This window comes from Tachysurus vachellii, chromosome 8 (genome assembly GCF_030014155.1).
Source record: "Tachysurus vachellii isolate PV-2020 chromosome 8, HZAU_Pvac_v1, whole genome shotgun sequence".
NCBI classification, from domain to species: domain Eukaryota; kingdom Metazoa; phylum Chordata; class Actinopteri; order Siluriformes; family Bagridae; genus Tachysurus; species Tachysurus vachellii.
Genome location: NC_083467.1, coordinates 18,536,362 through 18,561,501, shown reverse-complemented (window position 1 = coordinate 18,561,501; position 25,140 = coordinate 18,536,362). Strand labels below are relative to the sequence as shown.

General features: G+C 37.3%; 2 protein-coding genes across 4 annotated transcripts in view; both read right to left on the bottom strand.

Moving 5' to 3' along the window:
• Positions 1 to 11,826, bottom strand: part of abi2a (abl-interactor 2a) — a 30,608-nt gene extending 18,782 nt beyond the window's left edge. For 2 of the 3 annotated variants that reach the window (XM_060876725.1, XM_060876727.1), the window contains exon 1: positions 11,664 to 11,823. In XM_060876725.1, coding sequence (XP_060732708.1) covers positions 11,664 to 11,780 — 117 coding nt within the window. In that variant the 5' untranslated portion in view covers positions 11,781 to 11,823. Of the gene's footprint in view, positions 1 to 11,663 lie in introns of all 3 variants that reach the window. The other variant, XM_060876726.1, reaches the window with a different exon arrangement.
• A 475-nt stretch (positions 11,827 to 12,301) lies between these two features.
• On the bottom strand, positions 12,302 to 19,026 carry tmem237a (transmembrane protein 237a). Its single transcript, XM_060877356.1, has 13 exons — positions 19,006 to 19,026; positions 18,527 to 18,549; positions 18,025 to 18,038; positions 15,550 to 15,621; positions 15,297 to 15,434; positions 15,128 to 15,221; positions 14,809 to 14,966; positions 14,319 to 14,436; positions 13,941 to 14,132; positions 13,052 to 13,125; positions 12,882 to 12,969; positions 12,533 to 12,654; positions 12,302 to 12,433 (listed from the first exon to the last, which is right to left on the bottom strand). Exons 1-13 carry the CDS (start codon positions 19,021 to 19,023, stop codon positions 12,366 to 12,368), a joined length of 1,179 nt encoding a protein of 392 aa, XP_060733339.1. The 5' UTR covers positions 19,024 to 19,026; the 3' UTR covers positions 12,302 to 12,365.
• Positions 19,027 to 25,140: the final 6,114 nt, after the last annotated feature.

The window sequence follows — 25,140 nt, the reverse complement described above, 5'->3', positions numbered from 1 at the left end:
CACACACACAGTGAAATATACACACACACAGAGTGAAATATACACACACACACACAGAGTGAAATATACACACACACACACAGAGTGAAATATACACACAGACACACACAGAGAGAAATATACACACACACAGTGAAATATACACACACACACAGAGTGAAATATACACACACACACACACACACAGAGTGAAATATACACACACACACACAGAGTGAAATATACACACACACACAGAGTGAAATATACACACACACACAGAGTGAAATATACACACACACACACACACAGAGTGAAATATACACACACACACACACAGAGTGAAATATACACACACACACACACAGAGTGAAATATACACACACACACACACACATACACACACAGAAATATACACACACACAGAGAGAACACACATACACAAGCATGCGCACACACACAAACTCACACACACACACAAACAGTAAAGGCAGCAGGGCTTCAGTGTAATTACATTGTGTTGAATGTAATGAGTCCTCAGCAGTGGACTACACTACACTGACCACAGCAAAAATGGTTGCTAGAAACAAGAATTAACTTCTAAATAATCAGAATTTGGCTTAGTCGAGTGGGTGAAAGAGCAAGAAACAAACAAACCTATGGTAGGACTACTAAGAGAAACAAACAATACTTTAAATGTATACAATCCTTAAAAACGAGTTGTTCAGATGTTGAAGGTTCTGTATTGTAATGTGAAAAATGCATGCAAGCTTAAATACTGCAGTGACAATAATATATTGTTCAAGATATCATCGATTCTTAGACTTAAAGCAAAGTTGAAGCAAAGAAATTTGATTTATTGTTTGTATGTAATGAAGTATGAGAAATTAACTTTAGTTCGCTAGATAACATTAACTCACCAAAGAAATTTTGAGTTGGGTAACTGGAGTAAAAATAAACCAAATAACTGAATACTATTTTACAGTTTTCCTGTTTATAAAAAAAACAAAAAACAACTGGAGCAAAGTGTCTGTAAGAATACAGTTAACTGGCATGAACAAACATTTCATGAGGTACGTTACCAAATGTACAGCATAATGAACTGTAAATTAATCTTCTCTATCCAAAACCAGTCAACTTGCATTCTGTCGTTTTATTATTTCCCTCTGGGACATTTTAAAATGATACAGAGAAATGAACTGATTCACTACATGTTAATGACTGATCACCATATGGAGTGCACTTGTTTGTCCTGCCTGCTGCCTGGCCACAGAAGACAGCAATCAGACACAAGTCTTCCAGCAACACTAATACCTTACATTCTTGAGCAGTGGGTGTCTGGACACCAAAGAGCAAAAACAAGGAAATTAAAGGAAAGAAAAACTCTTGATGGTGGTCTTGACTCACAGCCATCCAAGATGAAAAGTAACAGCAGTTGTGTGTGTGTGTGGTAAAGCTTACTTTTTCTACAGCAGCACCATTTGAGTATCTTAAAATGGCAAGTCAGGACACATTTTCCTATTACTATATGTTTTACAGACTTTATGAACGCTTTCAAAGCAAATCCCAATCTGAACTGAAGAGCACAGCAGTGTAGCACATTGAACAGCTATCAGCAGCACATGGCCGGTTAATAATGTTGCACCCACACACACACCCCCACACACAGATCTGTATTAGAACTTGGCCAAGAGGAGATGCTAGAATATTTTAGTTAAAAAAAAAAAAATTTCAAAACAATCCTGAAGATGACCCATATTTTAGAATAAAAACTGAAAAGGCTAGAAAATTATATTCGAAAGACTGAACAAAGAAACATGACAAAGACACCTGGGCGCAATGGTGTATTCACACACACATCTCTTCTATGCTTTTTCAACAGATGAATACACTAATCAATCACTAGAATCACACTGGAAGATACACAGATCTGAACCAGCTTTATTGTCTTTATTATGCCTGAACATTCAAGGAATTTGTTTCTTGTAATATTACACTGCACAATGACAACCAAATAAAAGACAGATGAATACAAAAACCTAATGACAGCTATTACATGACTGTTTAAATAGCAAACATGACTCATACAGAACATAGTGCAAACAACAATTAACACACTGACATCACAGCATTCGTTATAAGCATCAGCTAAATTTGTGTGGAATGGACGTTTTTCAAGGTGAGCAAGAGTGCAATACAATTTTTGAAATTTTCAACGAGAGTTTGAAATACTTACTTAACTACAGTCATATATAGAAAGTACAAAGTAAATAATTTAATCATTTGAAAATGTATCATCCTGAAAAATTCATCCTTTTTTTTGCCTCAAGAAAGTCTAACACCACTGTACACAAAATCAAAAGGTCAGTTGTTGGAGCATCTGGTTAATTTTCCCCATCCTATCCTTAAAGTATATGGACAGATGATCATCACAGCCATATGTAGGCATTCCCTAAATTGTTGGAAAAGTCAGAACAACACAAATTTATGCTGTAGCTTTACAATACCCCTTCAGTAAGAGGCCCAAACCTGTTCCAATATGACAATGCCTCTGTGTACAAAGTGAGCTCTGTGATGACATGGTTGTGCCAATTGTGAGGTGTTGTGGCCTGAACAGAGCCCTGAACTCAACTCCACTGAACACCATTGTGATAACCTGGAAGTTCACCTTCAACCCAGGACCCTCTCACCTGACCTCACTAATGTTTTAGTGGCTAAATAGGCAAAGTCCCATAACCATGCTCAAAAAATGAGAGAAAAGACTTCAACAAGCAGACAAGCGTGTTGTTAATGTGTCCACATATTTTTGGTCATATAGTAGATAGGATGAGGTTTCCTTCTGAGTCTGGGTCATCTAAAGGATTCCTCCTCATATCATCTGAGGGAGATTTTCCCTTGCTACCATGATGTTAGAGATATTTTTATACTTATACTCATTTTAAATATTTATTCTATGTTTCTATACTTCTGTAAAGCAGAAGTAGACCATACAGACAGCAGACCATAACTCTACGGATGCCTTTGTCCACTTAAGCCTCTACTTTCCTTTAAGTCTTTCTCTCACTTCCATTTTGCACAGCATACTGCTCCCCTTTCTGTCTTCAGTCTCCAGATCATGTCTTTCAGTCATTCTCTTTCTCCCTCTCAGTACTCTGAACTGCTTCTGCTGCATTGATCCTGAGGTAAACGGAGGTTAATTTTCTCTTGCCTGAAGAGAAAAATCCAGCCTACACCACTGATTGAATAGAGAATCAATAAAAGTCAGCCTGGTCCTGAATCATCTTTCTCTCACCAGATTACTGTATACACCTAGGGGCTTTTTACACCTGGTCATTTCATGCATTTTCTGTGATTGGATAGCTATCCGATCGTAAAAAGACCAGGTCAAAAAGACCAGGTCCCTCTGAAACGTTTTCGAGACGGATATAAATCTGCTCGTTCAAAACACTTCAGGAGGTGGTCTGGGACACATTTCAGATGAAACTGAACAGGTGTAAATGCCAGAGAAAATGCAGCAAACAGTAAATGCTGTTTTCTGAAGCGTAACCCTCGTAACAAGTTTTTTCGTCTTCTTTTTGATTGCATTCTTAAAACCGCATACACCAAAGTGTGTTCCATTTCAATTACCCCGGAAATGAGGTAAAATATTTGCATTTTGGGCGAGAGTAGAAAGATCGGATTGATATCCGATTCGCCAAAACGCATTTATGTGGCCTCATGAAAATGGAACGGTTTTAGCAAATCGGATAGCTATCAGATCAGAGAAAACAGATGAAGTGACCAGGTGTAAAAAAGGCGCCTAGCTTCGACCCTATTTTATTATAAGATGTAAATCCTGCACCAACAATCTTAAACACTTAAGTACACTTAAGGAAATGAGTACTGATACTACTAGTCTTTCAGAATGTATAAAGATGGGCCACATTACGGATTTAATTAGTGATTAAATACAATACAAGCGATGCAGTGCTGTCTGATTCAGGCAGACATCACATGTGATGATCTGAATGGTTCATTTATTTGACCTCCAGAATAAAACACTAGCTTATGTGAATTAAAACTATAAATACATGTATATCTATTCTTTAGCCTGTCATTTGGTCACTTTGTGATAAAGCCAGTGATACTGTATGTTATCCTATATTTTGGCAATAAATTTCAGGCAACACAGAAACAAAATTCAACCTTGTGTACTGACAAAATATGTGTGCATTTTAATACAGCATCAAGTTAAACACACACTGATTTTTTGCTCATAGACAAGACTAATACAGCTTCCTACATCACCACAGATGGGTTTCATAATCACTTTCATGTGGCAAATCATTGCAAATGGAAAATCAAGGAATTATGTGAATTATTTATGAGCAATGCTGTCATGTTTATCATTCTGAAAAATTCATGCGAGTTCCAAAATAAATACTTCATGTTAGAGTAATCAGTTGATGAATAGCCTTGACTAAGAATCTGTGAATTAAATATTCTAATTTATTTGTATAGCGCTTTTAACAATTGACATTGTCTCAAAGCAGCTTTACAGAACATAAAGGTAAAACAAAAGGTTAATATAAATATGACCTGCATCTGTATATTACACCAACCCCATGCTTCATAGCAAAATACTGCATACATGTTTTGTACAACATAAACAAATGAACCCTTTTCTGAAAGCTTTCTAAAATATATCGTACCCAACAGTGGTTCGTTTTGAATCCAGTGCCTCCAAATGTATCTCACCAAGATCACCAAGATGATGCAGAAAGTTTTAAAGAGAAACAGAGCTCATCAGACTGTTGAGCGTCTCTTAGCATTAAATCGCTTAACATTACAGCTCAGTTGAGTTTTGTGGATGTCAGTTTTAATCCAGATTTACATATGAAATTTTACACAGATGCACAAGAGAGTACAATGCCACTCGTGTAGCAGATGTGTCCACACACATATGTTCATGGAACCTAAAAAATATCTGCACCTTTAGAACAGACATTCTGAGAAAACTACATCAAAATCTTCCCTGCTGCATTGACAAAACCAGTCAAGTCAAACCGACTTAAATGAATCAAATCTTTCCGAGTGAGAGACAAAAGGCACCACAAAGTTCTCTTACTGCCAGCTACTTAAGACTGAGTGCCACTAAAGTCTGACAGTTCTGCTATCCATGCTTCATTGTTCCCTGTGCACAATGAAAAAGTCAATTCCATTTATGTTTTTTTTAAAGGGTTATTACAAATCAATATCTGTGCAGCTGTGAGAGAATGACAGCAGCTCAGCAGATTACTGGTACAAAGCAATGAAAATCTAGAACAGCTATTACAGCACAAAGAGTTAATATTAAAACCACTATTAAAATGAAAGAACATTTCACAAAGACATTTTGTAAGTCTGCACAAATGTTCAGTTTGAAGGTTTGCCTGTGGCACTCAGAAATCACCTTTCAGTAACCAAACCGCAAAAAAACGAAAAGTAGAAAAACACGATCGTTTATCTCTTGATATTGCACCATGTTGTCCCTATCTATGCCCACACAAAATGCAAAACCGTGCACACGAGTGAAAGCAACTGCTACCCTTCCTTAAAAGGACAGCCGTTTTCCAGTCTCCTCTGTTTACATTACCAACCCCGTATTTCCAACCCTGCTGAAGCCAACATGTCACCAACATCTAAAATGATTTAAAACCACTAGATAAAAAAAAAAAAAAAAAAACAGGCAACTGTATTACACACTGAAGGCAGAACTCGATAAAGCTTAATTGCTGTGACAGATTACGATTATGTACTAGGGGTGGCTGGGATTATTTATCTAAAACATTTTGTTACATTTCTTTTCAAGTATTTTTTTAAACGAGGTAGTTTTGCTTTGTCATACTGTGCATCATAAAAGCATCCTGATAACTTATACACCACAGTGAGCAGTGAAAATGGCCACAACATAAAAACTTTATCATTCTATTGCAGTCTCTTGAGCACCTTTCACAATCACCATGAGCATTCAGGTGGCACAATTGCTGTAACTGCAGCATTCACTGTGTGTAATTGATCTCTTTCACAGAGCATTAAGAGATCTTTAATGAAAATGAGTGCAGCTCATGAAAAGCTGAGCTCAAATAAAAGCCTGAATAAATCACTGAACAAAAACTAAAATTTTTTGTGATATAAAAATGTTAAAATAACACTTTGCAGTGCATAATTATAATGCTTCACACTGCATAATTTCTGCATGACTGTATCACTGCTGTAAGTGCTACATGTTCTAAAACAGAGCTGCTCAGGAGGCGATTATGTGCAAGACATTCATAATGTCTGCACCACATTAGCCACTACATTCGGAATGACATTTCAACATACATAAAACACCATGTCCGACTAAATCATGGCTTATGCAAACTACTGGTTGTAGTTTGAAAATCTGAAAATCCATATAGACTAGCGATGGTGCTGTATTTTTACTGCTAGAAATTGTGTTTATTACTAATAACCTAAATATAATTGTTTTTGATGTAGATTTCATATTAAAAGCATTTATTTGACAAAAAATAAAGAAAAAAAACAAAGGTTTTTATTAATATAAATCATTGTAATTATTTAATATTGTCTTGTAAAATTATTTCATAGAAATGATTAAAAAAAAATAAGATAAATGTTGCAAAATAAGATCAATATCATATTTCCTAGCCCTGTTATCAAAATATCAGGGCTAGGAATATTCGAGTAATCATTAGAGATGATAAAAGCAAGATTTAATTCAGACTCTATAAATATTAATGACAAACAACTAACATGGCAGGCAAATAATCTGTGTTGCTGAGGTAACAAAAATGCAGCAGAAGTGTAGATCATCAATTTACATTTCCCATGACAAGAGCATCTCACAGCCTGAGCAAAATATACTAGCTACCCGTATGCAGTGCCACTTTGCAGATATACTTGGTGTATATCAAGAGGACCTCTGTGATCATATCAGCTGTGTTGCAGTATTGCAGGGTTACACTATTTTACTATAAACTATCATTAGGTTCATGTTAGTCAACTAAGTTTACAGAACTCTGATAGGTGCTCACGTTGACATCTCTTCTCCTGTTGTGCCAGACAAATCGTGTTTGCAGAGGCTACACTAAGTGTGTTCAGTTGGATGTAGTTAATTTCCTATAGTACAATGAAAACTTGAATGCTGTCTGGCAAAGAGAAATGGCTAAAGGAGTTAAAACTTTGAGAGACAATACCTTATATAATTACCTTAATAAAATACCAGATTTGTTTCATACATTAAATATTTACTACATGGCTACTGTACAGAATCGCCCCCATAAACAATTACATGATCATCTACTACAACTACAGCACAGATTGAGTTTTAAATTGATTATTACTTTCTACTTGGTTCTTCTTAGCCGTGTCCACGTCTTCATATCTGAAAAAGTGGCCTGTTCTGTTTACTTATCCATCATATACTGATCCAAATAGGAATACTGCACCAATACAGTGTTGAGAAAATGTCATACTGTCTCCAGGGTGATGATCCCAACAAACATGGTAGAAACACCACGCCTTCATGATACCCTGATGTTCTCAGGCCCTTTCAGAGTTCTCTAAACCACACACTGCTCTGAGCTATCGAACATGGTTCCAATTACCTGTGGCCCTGTACTCAGCACAAGCTAACTAAAACCAGCTGCATGAGGCAGGGGCTTGTGGACGTCACGCCTACAACACAAAGCTCAAGACTGAACTCCATGACTCATATGTACACAGACACAAGTCTGTGTCTCTGATGCTGATACACGCAGGCAAGTGAAAATTTCAAGTGTTGGATTGAAATCTGTGTTTGCTGTGTGATCAAGGAGATCACACAGCATACACAGAATGAACAAACTACACTACAGTATTATTTTAGAGCATGGCTGTTTGGATATGTGATCATGCTGAAAGAGGTTTGAACACCTTATTTCCATTGAAGAAAAATTGCAATGCTACAGCATATAAGACATCCTATAACTGTGTGTTTCCAACTTTCTAGCAACAGTCTGGGAAAGAACCACATATGGGATGATGATCATGTGTCCACATACTTTGGCCATATAATGTATATAATAAGTACATAATCAATACTATGTGTTAAGATCAAATAAGGATATATGTGAGTTTTTCCTAAACCCAATAAACAATCAAAAAAGAGCCAAGAAAAAGCGCATGAGAGTTTCACTCAAATCCAAAAATACATGTGTATAGTTAAGAGGATGATCTACGGCATTAAAGAGACTGACGTCGGTCTTGTAATACCTTTGCAACACTACAGAACTACAGGCTGATTCCCTAAAGTTGAAGAATGTGCAAAGATTGTAGTCTGGTCTTAATGATCAGCTCTACAGATTATTCCCTTGTGTGGTTTGAATGTAATCTAGTCTCAAACCCAGAGTCCAGTCTTGATAAAAAAAATATTTAATATGCTCAGAATGTATTCTACAGTGTGGAGGGACACGTTGACTGTCTTTTGCAAATCTTGACACCATATGTGAAAGACCAATAAGTGGCCAAGCACAGCTATCATCCAGCATGTTAGATTTGTTCTAACAAACAGCACTTTCTTGTAATTCTATAGCCCCGAGCCTACACCAGAACAACACAGCCTTCATATGATTGTTTATCTATTTCACTGTGCAAATCTATGCAGATGTATGCTGCAATTTGCCCATAACCAATTGACATGCATACTTTAAACTAAATTTTAGTAGCTGCTATCAAAAGGGGCATGGTTAGGCTGAAAGGTTCTCATGTTGATGCTTTAAATTTTTCAAATAGCTTTTGATTGTGATGTACCTGTAACAAATGCCCAATAAATGTTGACAAAAATGATCTAGTTGCAATATCTTTTCCTAAAACAATGGCATGGCAGTAAAGAGCCACTAAATGTTTGATGAATGAATTGTTAAAAAGGACAAAATAAAACTTCATCATCTTCTCAGGGGACACAGCATGGTGCAGCTTGTATTACCTCATTGCCGAGAAATCAGAGAAACAGGGCTTAAAAACATCACAGCATCAGAAAGGAATGACAAAAACAAAATGAGCACACAATGAATCCTCCCAAAGCTAACAAAACAATCATGTCAGGGAAAACAATTTGTGCAATATTCCTTTCAATTTGACAATAAACTGGTGAAACTGGTGATGGGGAAGAACAGGGTAGGACCGCATTATTTAGAACATGATTATTATAATTATTATTTTACCAATTAACAAAGTTATCAAAACACAGACTTGCTGCTCTGCTGGATGTTACATTAACTATCCAAATTTAACTACAGCAACAACTAGCAGACACAAATATTACTGTTTATCAAAAATGTAAATTTCTTGTATTATGTTCGTGTTCTGTAAAGTTGCTTTAAGACAATGTCCATTTTAAGTGCTATACAAATCAATTTGAATTGAGTTGAAAAATTAAAGACACTAGGAAAAGCACTAAGCATACTCAGTGGTAAGATCACAGTACATCATACAGCTGTACAAACTTAGTGGCGAAATCACAGCATTAGGGTTTAAGGCAGAGACTTGTGACACAATGAGAGCAAATTTTAATTGGTTAGCATCCACAATGTTCATCACCTGTATTTATACAACACTCCTCATTTTGAGATCAATTTTTTTCTGCACAATTTTCGTATCTACACAGATAAGAATCAAAACAAGGCATGAATCCTAAAACATCCACAGACATTAAGCCCAGGCATTTCTAGTGTGATATACATCCTGAATGACTTTAAATTAAATTTAGACACAACACTGTCTACTACTCAAACCCAACAACAACAAATCTGTGATTAAGTAGCCATATGGCAAACAGGCTTGGCATGGCAGAGCTTCAAGATCTAGTTGCTGAAACATAAGTGTGCCAATGGGAACCTCAAAGCAGGAGGATGGTGTGGAAAAACCAGTGCCTTCTGCCCTTCATGCCAACAGCCTCTTGTGACGTTACAGCAGGATTGTTATGGTCTTTCAAGCTGTGCAAAACGGACAAACTGAACGAGGGCAGACGCCCAATATACGTCTGCTCAATATTTAGCTTACAGGCTGCTATAAGGTAAATAAATTAATATGGAATCAAACAAATGAGAAGAATTGTATAATGTTAATGTTACTCTTATTTAAAATAAAACAATATTCTCAATGTATTAATTTAATTGGTTTTTAATAACGGTCAATCACATAGACTTATTTGGCAAAACAAATGGATTTTTGCCATTAATGCAGTGAAGAGAGCATTCACTACATATTGTGACCTAATAAATTTCTTCTGGACTCACGCCCGATAACCAAATTGTTGTATTATGAATGCACGGCTATATACTATGAGACTTAAACACGTGAAATGACAGTGAAAATATTAAATACAGAAATAAGCTTTTTGACCTTAACTATACCGTTTTTTATTTTGAACAAAAATAGTTTTTTCTTGTGATTTATAAGGGGATTCATTTGAACACGATGCCTTTCTGCACAATCAGTCTTACTAATCGTCTTTAATAAAATCTACAATAATTAATAGGTTCTACATATAAGAAAACAGACAATGTTCATAAAATGTGGCTGCTGAGATCTCTCTCTCTCTCTCTCTCTCTCTCTCTCATTTTATATGTATAAATTCTGTAGCAAATCAACTAGAATACAATCCAACAAATTTTCAAAACAGACATTACATGTGATTTGATTTCTGCTTCACTTGCTTTTCCCTAAATATTTTTCCTTCCATAACAACAATAACAATACCATAAGGACAATCAGAGCTTTCATCTTAAGATGTTTAATTGAACAGAAGGTCTCACACCTTTACAGCCAAAATGTCAAGTTTTCACTAACTTTTTTTTTTTTTTTTTAGCTTTTTACAAACACAAAGGAAAAGATCCTTTTAAGAACAAATCGACATTGTTTCAGATTGTTCTTACATGATCTTTTTAAATTTGGGCAAAGTCCTTCAATTCAATTGAACACTCAAACGGTGTAATAACTAAAGGACATAGATTTGATATAATGGGGGATGTGATTTCCATAAATGTGACGTGACAAAAAAATAAATAAATAAATAAATAAATAAAATCACAAACCCACTATAGCAACATGATCAACTTGAAATTTGATTTGAACAACTCTTCTGTTACTCGTCTACATTATGTTCTCTTCTGTTACTTGTCTACATTATTATGTTCTTCTCTTCTGTTACTCTACTAAATTATGTTCTTCTGTTACTCTTACACATTATCATGTTCTTCTGTTACTCTTACACATTATTATGTTCTTCTCATCTACATCATGTTCTTCTGTTACTCTTAAACAGTAAACAACACGAGCCACACAACCCTGCTGAACCACAGTTAACTAACTTTTCCCTCAGTCCCATCTCACTCCACTGTATATTTAACAATTCTGTGTTGTTGTTTTTTCGTGTTATAAAACCCCTGAGTTAACGAAACACGAGATTATTTGAGCCAAAGCTCATATTTTGAGCAAGTAAAATCATAAACCTTACGGATCAGATCCGTGGAGCGCGTGTTGACTCCACTGAACCAGAACAGCCGTTAAATATCAGTCGGTTAGCTCGATGCTAATCAGTTAGCTGATTATTCCCAGTCTACTAACGCGACTTTAACAAGTTTAAAAACACTCCAGTAAAACCCGTTTCGCTGGATTACCTGCACGTAATTACTTTCGCAGTATTCAGCGACTCTTTCAAGGTTGGTGAAACTGTCCAGCAAAGCTCTCCGTCCGGCAGGAATTTCTTCCTCCAGGAGCATCTGTAGCTCCGCCATCTTTTACATCTTTTTTAACACACACGCGCGCGCACACACACTCAAACTCGCTCATTCAAATGGATTTCATCCCAAATCACCCATAATGGATACGTAGTGCACTAGACTGAGCGTACAGGATACGGCTCCATACGCGTCATACTCCACACTCTTAAGGGAGCAGAGAGGCGTTTGGGATCTAGCCCAGAAGAGAGATTTGGGATAGGAGGTTAATCTAAAAACTCTTAAGTATAAATAACTTTTATCACCCTGAAATTGTAATCAAACTACTAAGTGTTTGTTGTTTGTTTTGTTGTCACTTTTTCATATTTTATTCAGCCTGATTTGAAAGCTTTTAAAATATCACTCCTGGTGTCAACTGGTGGTTTTCCCAGTTTTACATGTCAGTGTGTCTGTTTTTAAACAAAATAGTTTTATTATTATTATTATTATTATTATTATTATTTTATTTATTTATTTATTTATTTATTTATTTATTTATTTATTTATTTATATTTTTTGCAATCCTTCATTGTCAAATCTATTCCTTGTCCATGCCACAATATGTCATGCTTCAGAAACACTGATGCCAGTTGTCTGAGATTTTCAGGACGGGATTTCTGATTTCTCCTTGTATTGTAGATAGTCATCTAACTCCATTGATATTAAGAACTCTGCAGAACACAAGAATATGATATTAGTGCTAGATTATTACTACTGAGAGATTCCCTCCACACACACACAAACACATACACATGCACACACACACACACCTTCTGTGTAGTCCATATCAGGTCTGGTGGAGATGAAAAACCAGGCCAGTCCAACCAGTAAAGCTACAACCAAATTTACAACAATCCAGGGTTGCAGAATCTGGTGTTCAAAGCCTGAAGGCCTTAAATAAGATAGTTAAACAAGTTAAATAAGATAGATAGACTGCTGCATGTGCTGTTCTGTCATATGATAATGCATTATTTAAAATAAGCTCATACTAGTTTGTTTCTGATGTAGCTAGTTAAAAAATTTTGATGAATATGTTGGCAAAATAAACAATAAAAAAATAAATGCAAGCTATAAACAAGGTACTTTATTCATACTAAGGATTAATTGGTCCATGCTCACCATAGTGACTCGTTATCAATGGGGTACTGGTTGATGCGGTCGCTAGTCATCTGCTGACTCAGAGACAAAATAAGGGCTGCAAAGTACACTAGAAATACAGAACAAACATTTTCAAATAGAAGAGGTCTAATAGGTCTACTACAACAGGTACTGCTATCAGGCATGCTTACTGAATGATGCAAGGGCTGCTGGGTCGAGCATGAGGAACCCTCTCAGAGCCATAGATGCCTTGGCTAGATTCACCCTGTAGAGGAGAGTGTGCAGGTAAGAAAATCTGTGTGCTCTGTGAGCTGGTGTCCCATTTAGGATGCATTCCAACCTCATGCCCACTGTTCTTAGGACAGACTCCAGATCCACCACAATGTAGCCCAGGATAAAGCAGTTGAAGATGAATGAATGAATCTCACAATTGTCTAGGTTTATGGTGGTGAGTGCTGACTAGGTAACATCCCATCATATGTAGTCATTTGTCAGATGTTCTTATCTAGGGCAACTTACAAAAAGATGCTAATATATAAATTACTGTATGTATTCATAATCTGGGATGAAGGATTAAAGCTGATTTGTGAAAGATGAAAAAAAAAGAAAAAAAGATGATTCATATCAGTGCTAGAATGAGCTAATCTGTAGCTAATGATAGTCAGATATCAAGTGAAGTGTTTGGTCCTTAGACATTTTTGGCAGTGATGTCAAAATGGGACAACTGGCCTGGAGGGCAAATTTCATCCACCACTCACAAGCCAGGACACAAAAACATTAAAGCATGCTGAGAAATCGATATGCCAGGAGCCCTGAATCAAACTATGATGTTGGTGTGCATATGCTACGTTATACTGTTATTTGCATTCTTTTAGCAGCTGATTTTATTGCAGTTTAGGCTAAATGAAACCTTGCTCAAGTGCCCACTTGTGTACCAGCAACCTTCCAGGCGGAAATGTAGTAAATGTTGAAATGTAGTAATGGTAGCTCAGCATTGACGGTTGCACAGTTGCACAGTGATTATGATTTGGTTGCTCTAGGTCCTAATATTAGGCCATATCTGATATTAAGCACACAAACCTGTCGAAGGCAGACACAGAGCTAATAGCCAGCAGAAAGTACAGTAGAGACTGGGCAGGGTATGCTAAGCTGTGGTACTGCTGTAACAGGTTTGACAGTGTTTTCAGTTGCTCTCCAGCCAGCACATAGATAACAATGATGTTCCATACAGCATAGCCAGCCAGAAATCCATGACAGAAGAGGCCAACGATCCTATAGAAAGCAAACAGGAAAGCCCAACATGAATCATGATGGTAAACTCAGCTGATGAAATTGGGATAGGCTTGGGATTTAATTGCAATGACGACAAATCACTGATATTTATATAACCACTATATGTTTATGGATGAGATTGGAGACTCAGTAAATGATATTGTGACTTCCTGCTTCATCTTTTACCTGAAGCCACTGTGAACTCTTAAGGCAACATCTCGTGTGTTCCACATGGATCTGACCTCCATGAACTCTTCCACTTGCTCTTGTCCCAGGTCCAGCCGATCTGTTCCATGAAACCGACCTGAAATCGAAACATTAGCTGAGACACTTATGGCATTTTTGCAGAAACACTTATCCAGAGCAACTTAAGTTTTTATCCTATTTACTTAGAAGGTGAGGGTTAAGAGCCTCGCTCAAAGGCACAGTAGCAGCAGTTGGTGTTCCTGAGATTTGACCCCACAGCCTTCTAAACAGAAGGTCAGTGACCATAACCACTGAGCTTCCACTTCCCTGCCTCTGTCTACACACACTAATTACTCTATACAATATTACTCTATTAAATTATGCATTCTACATCATAATAATTTTGTTTATAAGCAATTCTCACTTCCTTATGTTTTAACAAACAAAACCAAACATTGTACTGATTTATTTTAATGAACAAAGAACTCACGGCTTCTCTCAACAAACACTTTGCTGAGAGACTGGCTGTGACCCAGAGGAGCAGAAAACAGAGGACGATGAGAGGTAGGAGTATGTGCGTCAGTGACAACATCCATGCATTCCACTTCTACACTGTTATTATGATGATTTTCTGTTATTTTAGACTTCCTACAGAGAGAAAATGACTCTATAAGAAAAGGCCCACAGTAAAAAAAAAAAACTTGCATTTAATTTCAGCTCATTTACAGTTTTTATTGAAAATCTTGAACCAGTTTATTACAGGAACACTTGACACTGATAAGCTTTTGTTATTTTCCTGGGATTCTCACCTCTTCCTTCTAGATTTCCTATTAACTTCGTCGCTAACTGTGGGTGATGTTTGTGTGTCTCCATTCACAAGGCCTTGCTGCTCACTTTCCATATCTGTAAACACAAGTGGAATAAATATGGCCTACAAAATGGGGAAAGCAGTTCATGGTGTTAACATAAATGGATTACCAAGGATATGTGCCATCTTCCTTCTCTTCTTCTTCTTTTGAGGTGGATTGTCCTGAGGCTCAGGGGAAAGAGCATCCTTGTTTTCTGATAGATTACAGCTGGGTAGCGCTTCCATTTCAACAGTAGGCTCTGTCTCCTCTAAACAGGTTAATTATATTAGCAGAACAGTTCAATCCATATTGAACTAATCAGTATTGGATTGCCTGTGCTGTAGCAAATCCACTAAAACTTAATAGATGTGAAAAGGTCTTACCGTGTGGTTCTTTCACTCCATTGATTTCCTTCTTAGACTTTTTCTTCTTAGGTTTGGTGATTGACATTTCTTCTAGGTAAAGACCAAAAAAATTAACTATACTAACAGTTGTTCCATCTGGGTAATAAAGTAAAACTAAGTAAAGTAAAATAATTGCATGATGGCCTGGGAAAACCTGCCAGACGACCAGGCTGAATTCAGCCCAAACTGGGTATTATAATTATAATACTATAACATAATTAAAACAAAAAAGGTTTTTAACTTGAATAGGCTCCTGGAAAAGACCACATGAGGTACATAAAGTGATATAAGTGGTGGATAATACAATCAGCCAACATAAAGATGTCTAAAATCTTACAAAGCCAAAGAAAATTCTCATACAATTAATGTTACAAAAGTGGACTTAATCCTGCTTAGTACAGTTAGTAATCAGATACAGCCTGTCAAATGCTCCAGTCGGAATCTAATATTAGAGATCCACACCGAGTAAAGAAATCACTTAAATAAGACTTGACTGACAAAGTGAAGTAGACCAAAAGATCCTCAAAAGCTACACATCATGCAGAGATCCAAAGAAATTCAGGAACGAATGAGAAAGAAAGTAATTGAGATTTATCAGTCTGGAAACGGTTATAAAGCCGTTTCTAAAGCTTTGGGACTCCAGCGAACCACAGTGAGAGCCATTATCCACAAATGGCGAAAACATGGAACAGTGGTGAACCTTCCCATGAGTGGCTGGCTAACCAAAATTACCCCAAGAGTGCAGCGACGACTCATCCAAGATGTCACAAAAGACCCCATAACAACATCAAAAGAACTACATGCCTCACTTGCCTCAGTTAAGGTCAGTGTTCATGACTCCACCATAAGAAAGAGACTGGGCAAAAATGGCCTGCATAGCAGAATTCCATGACGAAAACCGCTGCTGAGCAAAAAGAACACAAAGGCTTGTCTCTGATTTGCCAGAAAACATCTTGATCCCCAAGACTTTTGGGAAAATACTCTGTGGACTGACAAGACAAAAGTTAAACTTTTTGGAAGATGTGTGTCCCATTACATCTGGTGTAAAAGTAACACTTTTCAGAAAAAGAACATCATACCAACAGTAAAATATTATGGTGGTAATGCGATGGTCTGGGGCTGTTTTGGTGTTTCAGCACCTGGAAGACTTGCTGTGATAAATGGAACCATGAATTCTGCTGTCTACCAAAAAATCCTGAAGGACAATGTGCGGCCATCTGTTTGTGACCTCAAGCTGAAGCAAACTTGGGTTCTGCAGCAGGACAATGATCCAAAACCCACCAGCAAGTCCACCTCTGAATGGTTGAAGATAAGTAAAATTAAGACTTTGGCGTGGCCTAGTAAAAGTCCTGACCTGAATCCTATTGAGATGCTGTGGCATGACCTAAAAAACCCTCCAATGTGGCTGAATTACAACAATTCTGCAAACATGAATGGACAAAAATTCCTCCACAGCGCTGTAACAGAATCATTGCAAGTTATCACAAACGCTTGATCGCAGTTCTTGCTGCTAAGGGTGGCCCAACCAGTTATTAGGTTTAGGGGGCAAGCACTTTTTCACACAGGGCCATGTGGGTTTGGATTTTGTTTTCCCTTAATAATAAAAACCTTCATTTAAAAACTGCATGTTGTGTTACTTGTGTTATTTTTGACTAATATTAAAATTTGTTTGATGATCTGAAACGGGGGGCACGGTGGCTTAGTGGTTAGCACGTTCGCCTCACACCTCCAGGGTTGGGGGTTCGATTCCCGCCTCCACCTTGTGTGTGTAGAGTTTGCATGTTCTTCCCGTGCCTCGGGGGTTTCCTCCGGGTACTACGGTTTCCTCCCCCGGTCCAAAGACATGCATGGTAGGTTGATTGGCATCTCTGGAAAATTGTCTGTAGTGTGTGATTGCGTGAGTGAATGAGAGTGTGTGTGCCCTGCGATGGGTTGGCACTCCGTCCAGGGTGTATCCTGCCTTGATGCCCGATGACGCCTGAGATAGGCACAGGCTCCCCGTGACCCGAGGTAGTTCGGATAAGCGGTAGAAGATGAATGAATGAAAGAATGAATGAATGATCTGAAACATTAAAGTGTTACAAACATGCAAAAAAATAAAAAATCAGGAAGGGGGCAAGCACTTTTCTTGTATCTTGTTTTACGTGGTAAAGAAACAAAGAGAAATTCACAATACAGTTCAGGAAATGTTAGATACTATGTTAAATATGTACTAGATATAGCAGATGACCAAATTTCACCGTCAAAGGCTTCTCCAGACCATCACACTCAGACCCAGGGCAGGTTAAATAGGTAAACAAATGAAACATGAGAAAATATGGGAACATGAAAACATATGGGAACATGTAAATATTTTCAAATGTAAGCAGTTCACTTATACAACTAATTAAATAAAGTAGCACCTGAAATTACACCCCAGTTACACCAGTGTAATAGAGCTGTTATAGAACTTACCCCCAGTGTCTTCACTTCAGAATCATTTTTGTCAAATCATGGCAGAAAATAAGAATGAAAAGTCAGAAATCACATCCTGGCATTTGTGTAGTTGTGCAATATCATTGTTTCGGCATGCTAAATATATATATCTGCAAATGATACTGAGAGGTGAAAATTTCCCACACTCAGAAAATAATGATTCCTCCAGTGTTCTGGGAATAGTTAAGGGTTCTAGCTTCCTAGGGGTTTTTACTTTGAACCTTTTCTCCAAAGGAATCCCTCAAAGGATTCTATACTTGAAGCTTTTACCAGTGGAACTGAAAACTACATTAAACCAACATTAAAACCAAATCTTTACTATAACTATATATTTTCACCCTTAGGAATGGTGTTTTATATAGAATCTAAAGGTTCCCCCCAGAAGCATAAATCAAGGAATCCTTAAGAGGTAAACAGTAATGTTTAGTAATTTGCAGCAAAACAGTAAAAAACTTTTCACTGTTTCCTAAAAAAAACTGACCTTGGCATGTGAGACACGTCACGCTGAAAATCAAAAAGAAGGATGTTAGAATATACACTTTAAAAATAAATAAACCCTGTAGAAAACACCTTGTAGTAATCTGCTCTACCTGCTTAATATGTAAAAAAATATAGACATGAATATAGCAATATTATATATTGGAAGTACAGAATTTACATATTTAGAGTAAAACAATGCAGACACACTATATATATGTGTGTGTGTGTGTGTGTGTGTGTGTATATATATATATATATATATATATATATATATATATATATATATATATATATATATATACTGTATATAATACACATGCATAAACTATTTCCCGACACAAATTACATGGCATTGTATCAGGAACAGAAATTAATCCACAGTCCAAAAGAAGCTACTCCTATGACTAAGAGTCAATATGCAATATATACATTAATATATGTTGCCATATAATATATAATTTGTTGTAGGGTGTAACTTACTGCCTGTTTTCTCCCCATTGTGCTCAGGACTCAGAGTGGTGAGAAGAGAGGAGGATAGACTTTAATCCTGTGCTAATTCCACACAGACGTGCATCTGCCAAAGAGAGAATTACTGAGAGACAGATCAATGTGTGTCCTGAGGAGGTGCTGAAATATACATACACACCAAGAAGAATATAGGTACAGCACACTCATATAGGAGTGTTTCCACAAACATACAAAGACAGGCATGACACAATGCCTGCCAACTCTACATATGAACTTTTATTCTTAAAAAGAAACCCAACAAATGTAATAATATTACACAGATTCCTCGTCATTACTTCAATCAACACATCAACACAATTTTTTCTTAATTAAACCTATGTCTATAGTGAGAGCAACACTTCAAAAAGACAATAAATCACACACATAACACCAAGGATGAAATCATAAGTTGTAATTTTACATAAACCATTTTATTCATATTTCAGCATATTGCATGTGAAAAACTGAACTAATGTACTAGTATGTGTGTAACAAAAAAAATCAATAAAATACCTTTGATACCGTTTTTGACGTAAAATTTATATACATTTTGTGAGCAGGGCTAGATAACTGATAAAAAAAATGTGCATTACTAGTTCATTCAGTCTCATTCCATTTATTTCTGGACAGGGTCACAGTGAAGCATGTTTTTAGAGGTGGGAGGAAGCTGAAGAACCTGTAGAAAACCCACACACAGGGAGAACATATAAATCAGACAGACAGTAACTCTAGCTCCGGAACAATCCCATGACCCTGGAGTGTTAAGGTGGCAATGTTACCTCCTACACCACAATTTAAAAAAGTAATTTAGCAATAATCTTTCAAATACTAACAAACCAGATGCAGTTGTACTACAAAGGCAGCATAATATATAGACCCTGATTGCACAGTGTGTTCTATAGGACATTTACATGCATATACATGCAATTTGTGATTACAATCAAATGTGTCTTCACTGTATCCTGCTGTTAGTGGCATGCCAGGTTTTATGTGTCTTCAGAGATCGTGCCTCAGTTTCTTTAAATTAAATTACATTTTTATTTGTATAGCACTTTTTAGAAGACATTGCCACAAAGCAGCCTTACAGAAATATTTCAGGATTTTATATTCATTCATTCATTCATTCATCTTCTACCGCTTATCCGAACTACTCGGGTCACGGGGAGCCTGTGCCTATCTCAGGCGTCATTGGGCAACAAGGCAGGATACACCCTGGACGGAGTGCCAACCCATCGCAGGGCACACACACACTCATTCATATATTATACATATTTTATATAGGAATTTAAAATCCATCCATAATAAGAAAGCCACCGGTGATGGCGGCAAAGGAAAAAGTCCCTGAGATGATATTAGGAAGAATCCTTAAGTAGAACCAGACTAAAAGGAACATACGGTATTGATTTCATCATCTGTTCACTGATGAACCCATACTTCACCTTTATAGTGAATTAAAGCAGAGGCATTACATAAATTTCTGGGCACTACTAAAATGCAGGCTTTATGCATCATCTTCTCAACTCTTTAATTCATGGCCTTTGAAATCCCTAACTAAGGGTAAGATTAGTTCGTGTGTTTTACTATTGCCCTTGTAATGACACCCCAAAACATGAGTGTGTGAGTGAGTTTTTGCATGTGATAAAATATTTTGATTGGAACATGTAATAAGAGAAAGAAATTCACTGAATATTTCCCTTAAGACATGGGGAAGGCATTTCCCTTTTGAGGAATCTGTGCAAGTGTAAATGTGTTTGCATGTCACGGTTCATCAAGACTGGTCCAGCTGGCTGCTATGCGGTGTAGTTCGTCTTCAGCATGCTGAACAGCTGCAAGAAGATCCACACAAACAGCCGGTCTTTCACAGTCTCACAGACAAAGAACTGACTGTACTGGACCTTTATGATTCTACCTGACATTTGTCTTAAAATCCTCATCCTTTGTCAGAAAATAGACAATGTAGATAGAAAGAGTGTTAAAGAGCTCAGAAAAAAGTTACTGGTAACTTATAAAAAACCTCACAACAAACAAAGCATAAGTTTGTTTAAATAAATATATAGGTCAATTATTGTAAATGATGTTTAAGGTATAAATAAGTGTGTAAATATTTTATGTAGATAGAAATATCTAGATATAAATAGGTTATTGCACAATAGTCTAACATAGGGATTTGTATACAATAAGAGGGTTTTAAAGTGTAATGAAATGTAAACATGTCAATAATATATAATATAAAGTGCAACAGAATGTTAACAGACTGAGTATTATATAAATAAAGACATACTGCAGTATACATAGAATGTAAACCTATAGGTTTTGCATATAAAATGCTGTATCAGATTGTTATGATCCTTCAGTTTATGTGTAGGTGTATGTGCTCACAAGAATTAATGTTAATTATAATGAAATTATAAAAATAATTATATGTTGTCCAGGTTGTTGCTGGCACTGACCCATTAGCTTGAGTTTTAAGGTCTTGGTTTGGTCTTGGTCTCCTGCGGTCTGCTTGGAGGTGTCACCAATGGATGGCCTTTAGGTGAACATGGGAATTCTCCCATACTGTTTAGCTTTGTTGTATCCAGATGTTGATGGCTGAGATGTTGGAGGGTTTGCCCCACTAGGGAAATAAGAGCATTTTGCAACGCAGAACACACTTGAAGGGCGTTAATGCAGTGGATGAGGGAAGGAATTCACTCAGCACTGCTGTTCCTGATGTTAATGCTGCAGATCTTTTCACAAAAGACCCTCCAGATGCAGGAGGTGAACTGAGTGCCTCGATTTGACATGATGTCCTCTGGGAGGCCAGATACCCGAGAAATCTAGTGAAACAAAACGGTGGAACTTTTCGATGACCACGAGAATGGTGGTATATCCATGGGAACAAGAGAGGTCTGTGATGAAGTCAATTGCAAGGTGTTGCCAGGGTGATTGAGGTACAGGGAGGGGTTCTAGGAGTCTGGCAGGAAGGCATAGATTGGGCACACATGTATCAGCCTTTTACATGAGCTTCTTAGTCTTGGGCTAGTGAAGGCAACCAGAAGGCATTTTGTAGTAGAGCAATGGTTTTCTGAATTCCTGGGTGTTTGGAGCTGTGGGTGGTGTATACCCATTGAATGACTGGAGTGCAGGCTTGTCCGTACATACTGCTTAGAGGGTGGGCATTTGGAGACAGAGCTTCTGTTAGCTGTGCTTGCTGGATTTCCTCCATGATGTACCATTGTACTGGTGCTAAGATAACAGACAGGGGCAGGATGAATTCAGAAAGCTTGGTTTAGTTAATGGGGTCATGATGGTGTGAAAGGGTGAAGGCTCAACTGTTCTTGGTTCCTGGCCAATAAATTAATGTAACTGGAATTATGTGAAGAACTGGGTCCACAGGGCCTGATGTGAGTTCAGACTTTTTGTGCTTTGATGTATTCGAGGTTCTTGAGATCAGTTATTTCTTGAAACAGGTATTTTGACAGTTTAAGCCAGTGCCAAGTAGAATGCACACAGAAACAATTTGCTGGGTTTCCCAGGATGCTGTGACAATACTGTCCTGATTCCACAACTAGAGGCATTGATCTTCACCATGAAAGGTAAACTACGGTTGGGATGTTTTAAAATGGGAGCTGTCATAAATCCACAAAATTGGCCATTGAGTCCTTTGAGGTTGTGATGTAGAAGTATGATGGGGTAGGCTGCATTAAGTGCATTAAATTTAAGCAAACTTTGTGATTCCCAGGAATCCTTGTAACTCCCTTATTGTCATGCTCAGCAATGGTTTGGAAAGAGTAAGAGGAAAGAAACGGGGGTGCCTTTTGTTCTTCTACAGGTGTGCATTGAAGGCCAGAATAGCCGTGAGCCGCTCCTGATATGCAGCAAGCAATTCCTACAATGCGCGATTATAGCCTGTAGCACCACTGGATTCATCTGTGGTGAAGTATTCTGTAACAGCCCAGATGCTTGGAGTTGAGAATCCATATGCAGAGTTTATTCGAGCAGACAATCCAAATCATAATCCGAAACAACGTGGTCACAAAACAGGCGAGGGATTACAGCAACGTGAGGCCAATCCATAGTGGCAAACAAATCCAAATAGCACAAACAATACATCAGGAAAAACTGGAAAAACAGGCACAGGTCATGCACGAACAATAGTAAATAACGAACAATAGTAAATAACAATGGCTTGGTACGCAATGGAACTGGCAATACTTTGCGTTGACAAATGCCACCCACATGGTTTAAATATCTTTAAAACACAGTCGTAACCTTGACCTGGAAGAGGCTTAATACACTGGCTAGGGCTCCCACTAATGACTCAGCACATTTCTGGATCAAAATGGGTTTGAAATACTCGATGGTGGCAGCACATTTTGAATGTAACACCTTCCTTTGTGGTGTCCCATGCAATGCAGTGCAGTGTGAATTCATTGATGGGCAAAAGCAAAACAACACTACATTCTTTTTAACCAGTACATTCTGTTAGTGCTGGCACTAAAATAGTTTATTTCTAAATGTATATGATATTATTTGACCCAAAATGACTTGACTTGGTTTGTACACATGAGGACAATGAGGTATGGAGGGCCTGTGATGCTGGTAGTTTAGAAACTGTGGCAAGAGTAACAGGCTGTCTTGCTTACTCTGAGTTCCTCCACAATTACAATACAAGCTGTGATGTAACCCAGCTACACACATGTTTAATAAGCAGTAAGCAATTAATTTAACTACAGGCAATACTTATGTAAATTTCGTAAATCTCATCAACTAGATTTGTGTTTAACCTTTTCATCATTAGGCAACCTGGTCCAGTTTTCCAGTTTTATTTCTATTTAGACAGGCATTATACAGTATATATTTCAAATGTGTCTCATATGGATTGCACACAAAATCAGAGCTTGTGTAATAACTCACAGAAAACACTTCTGTCAATGCATTACATCACTTTCCATTTGTGGCTGTTCAATATTATCAATTTTATCATATCAATATAATCAATTTTAAAAAATAATTTTTTAAACACATAGCAATTGTTTCAATTAATGATGAAACTTACCTACGACATCTTTTTCAACTGTAAAACAGACATGAATTAAACACCAAATATTTGTCATGCACCTTGTTTATATGCCAACTGAAAACATAAAATCACTAAAATCAGGTCGTCATCACCTGCTTCCATGTCCATATTCAACATGTCCTTCTTTCTCTCCTTAGATGAAAATCAAAACATGTTCATCGGTTATGATCATATGACAGGCATGAATATAAAAACATTTATTCGACTCTTGATAAGAATTCAGCTGTATTCATTCTTCAGCTGTACTCACTCCATTACAAGAAAAATAGGTGCAATAAAGACCAGTACAAAAATCTCTGCTGTTAACACATAACTGAAGTCCTAGAGAAGGGGTAGTCAAGAGCAGTTTTGTGATTTCCCTGGTCAAACACACAACAGAAACACACAAATGTGTGCAAAAATTTGTTACTTCTGGATCAGAGTTATGTACAGAGGAAGCACGTGCCAATGGGTTAGCAAAGCTAAGATTAAAAAAAAATCTGATTTCAAGAAGCTTTAATTTTTTGGCATACACGTCAGTTATTTGCTGTGAAAAATGACACGTGCTGTTATCCAAGCAGAAGCCATGGTATCTGAGGGAAGGAAGGAGAAGATTTTGAAGAATTTGAAACTCTCAACTTCTTCTTCAAAATCTTCTCCTTCTCCAAAATCTTTTCCATTTTTGCCACTGCTATGCTGATAACTTTCACCGTACCTTTGCCAAAAGAGTGAGTATAGAGGGAGAAACGGAAAGGACCAAGCACTGAGCCTTGTGGGAAACCTGTGGAGAGTCTGTGGAGCAGATGCCAATCCCCTCCATGATACCTAATATGACCTTACTTTCTGGTAGTAAGCAAACCATTCCCATGCTGCTCCATGAATTTCAGGACTCCTGAGGGTGGACAAATAAGTCTTGGGGTTGTGTATATTAATGCTGCCGAAAGGTCAAGGAGGATGAGGACACATGACAGCTTTGATGTTCTAGCAGCATGTAGTTTCTCAGTGATAGACAAAAGGGCAGTCCCTGTAGAATGTGCTGATTTGAAGCCAGACAAACAGAAAGTTGA

Bases quoted from the DNA above. Each gene is read 5' to 3' on its own strand.
- tmem237a (XM_060877356.1), bottom strand. The intron at 13,126-13,940 runs GTTTGTGTGCTT...TCTCCTCTACAG, and splicing joins TCTGTGTCTGCCTTCGACAG to GGTGAATCTAGCCAAGGCAT. The intron at 12,434-12,532 runs GTGTGTGTGTGT...TGTGTTCTGCAG, and splicing joins TGATATGGACTACACAGAAG to AGTTCTTAATATCAATGGAG.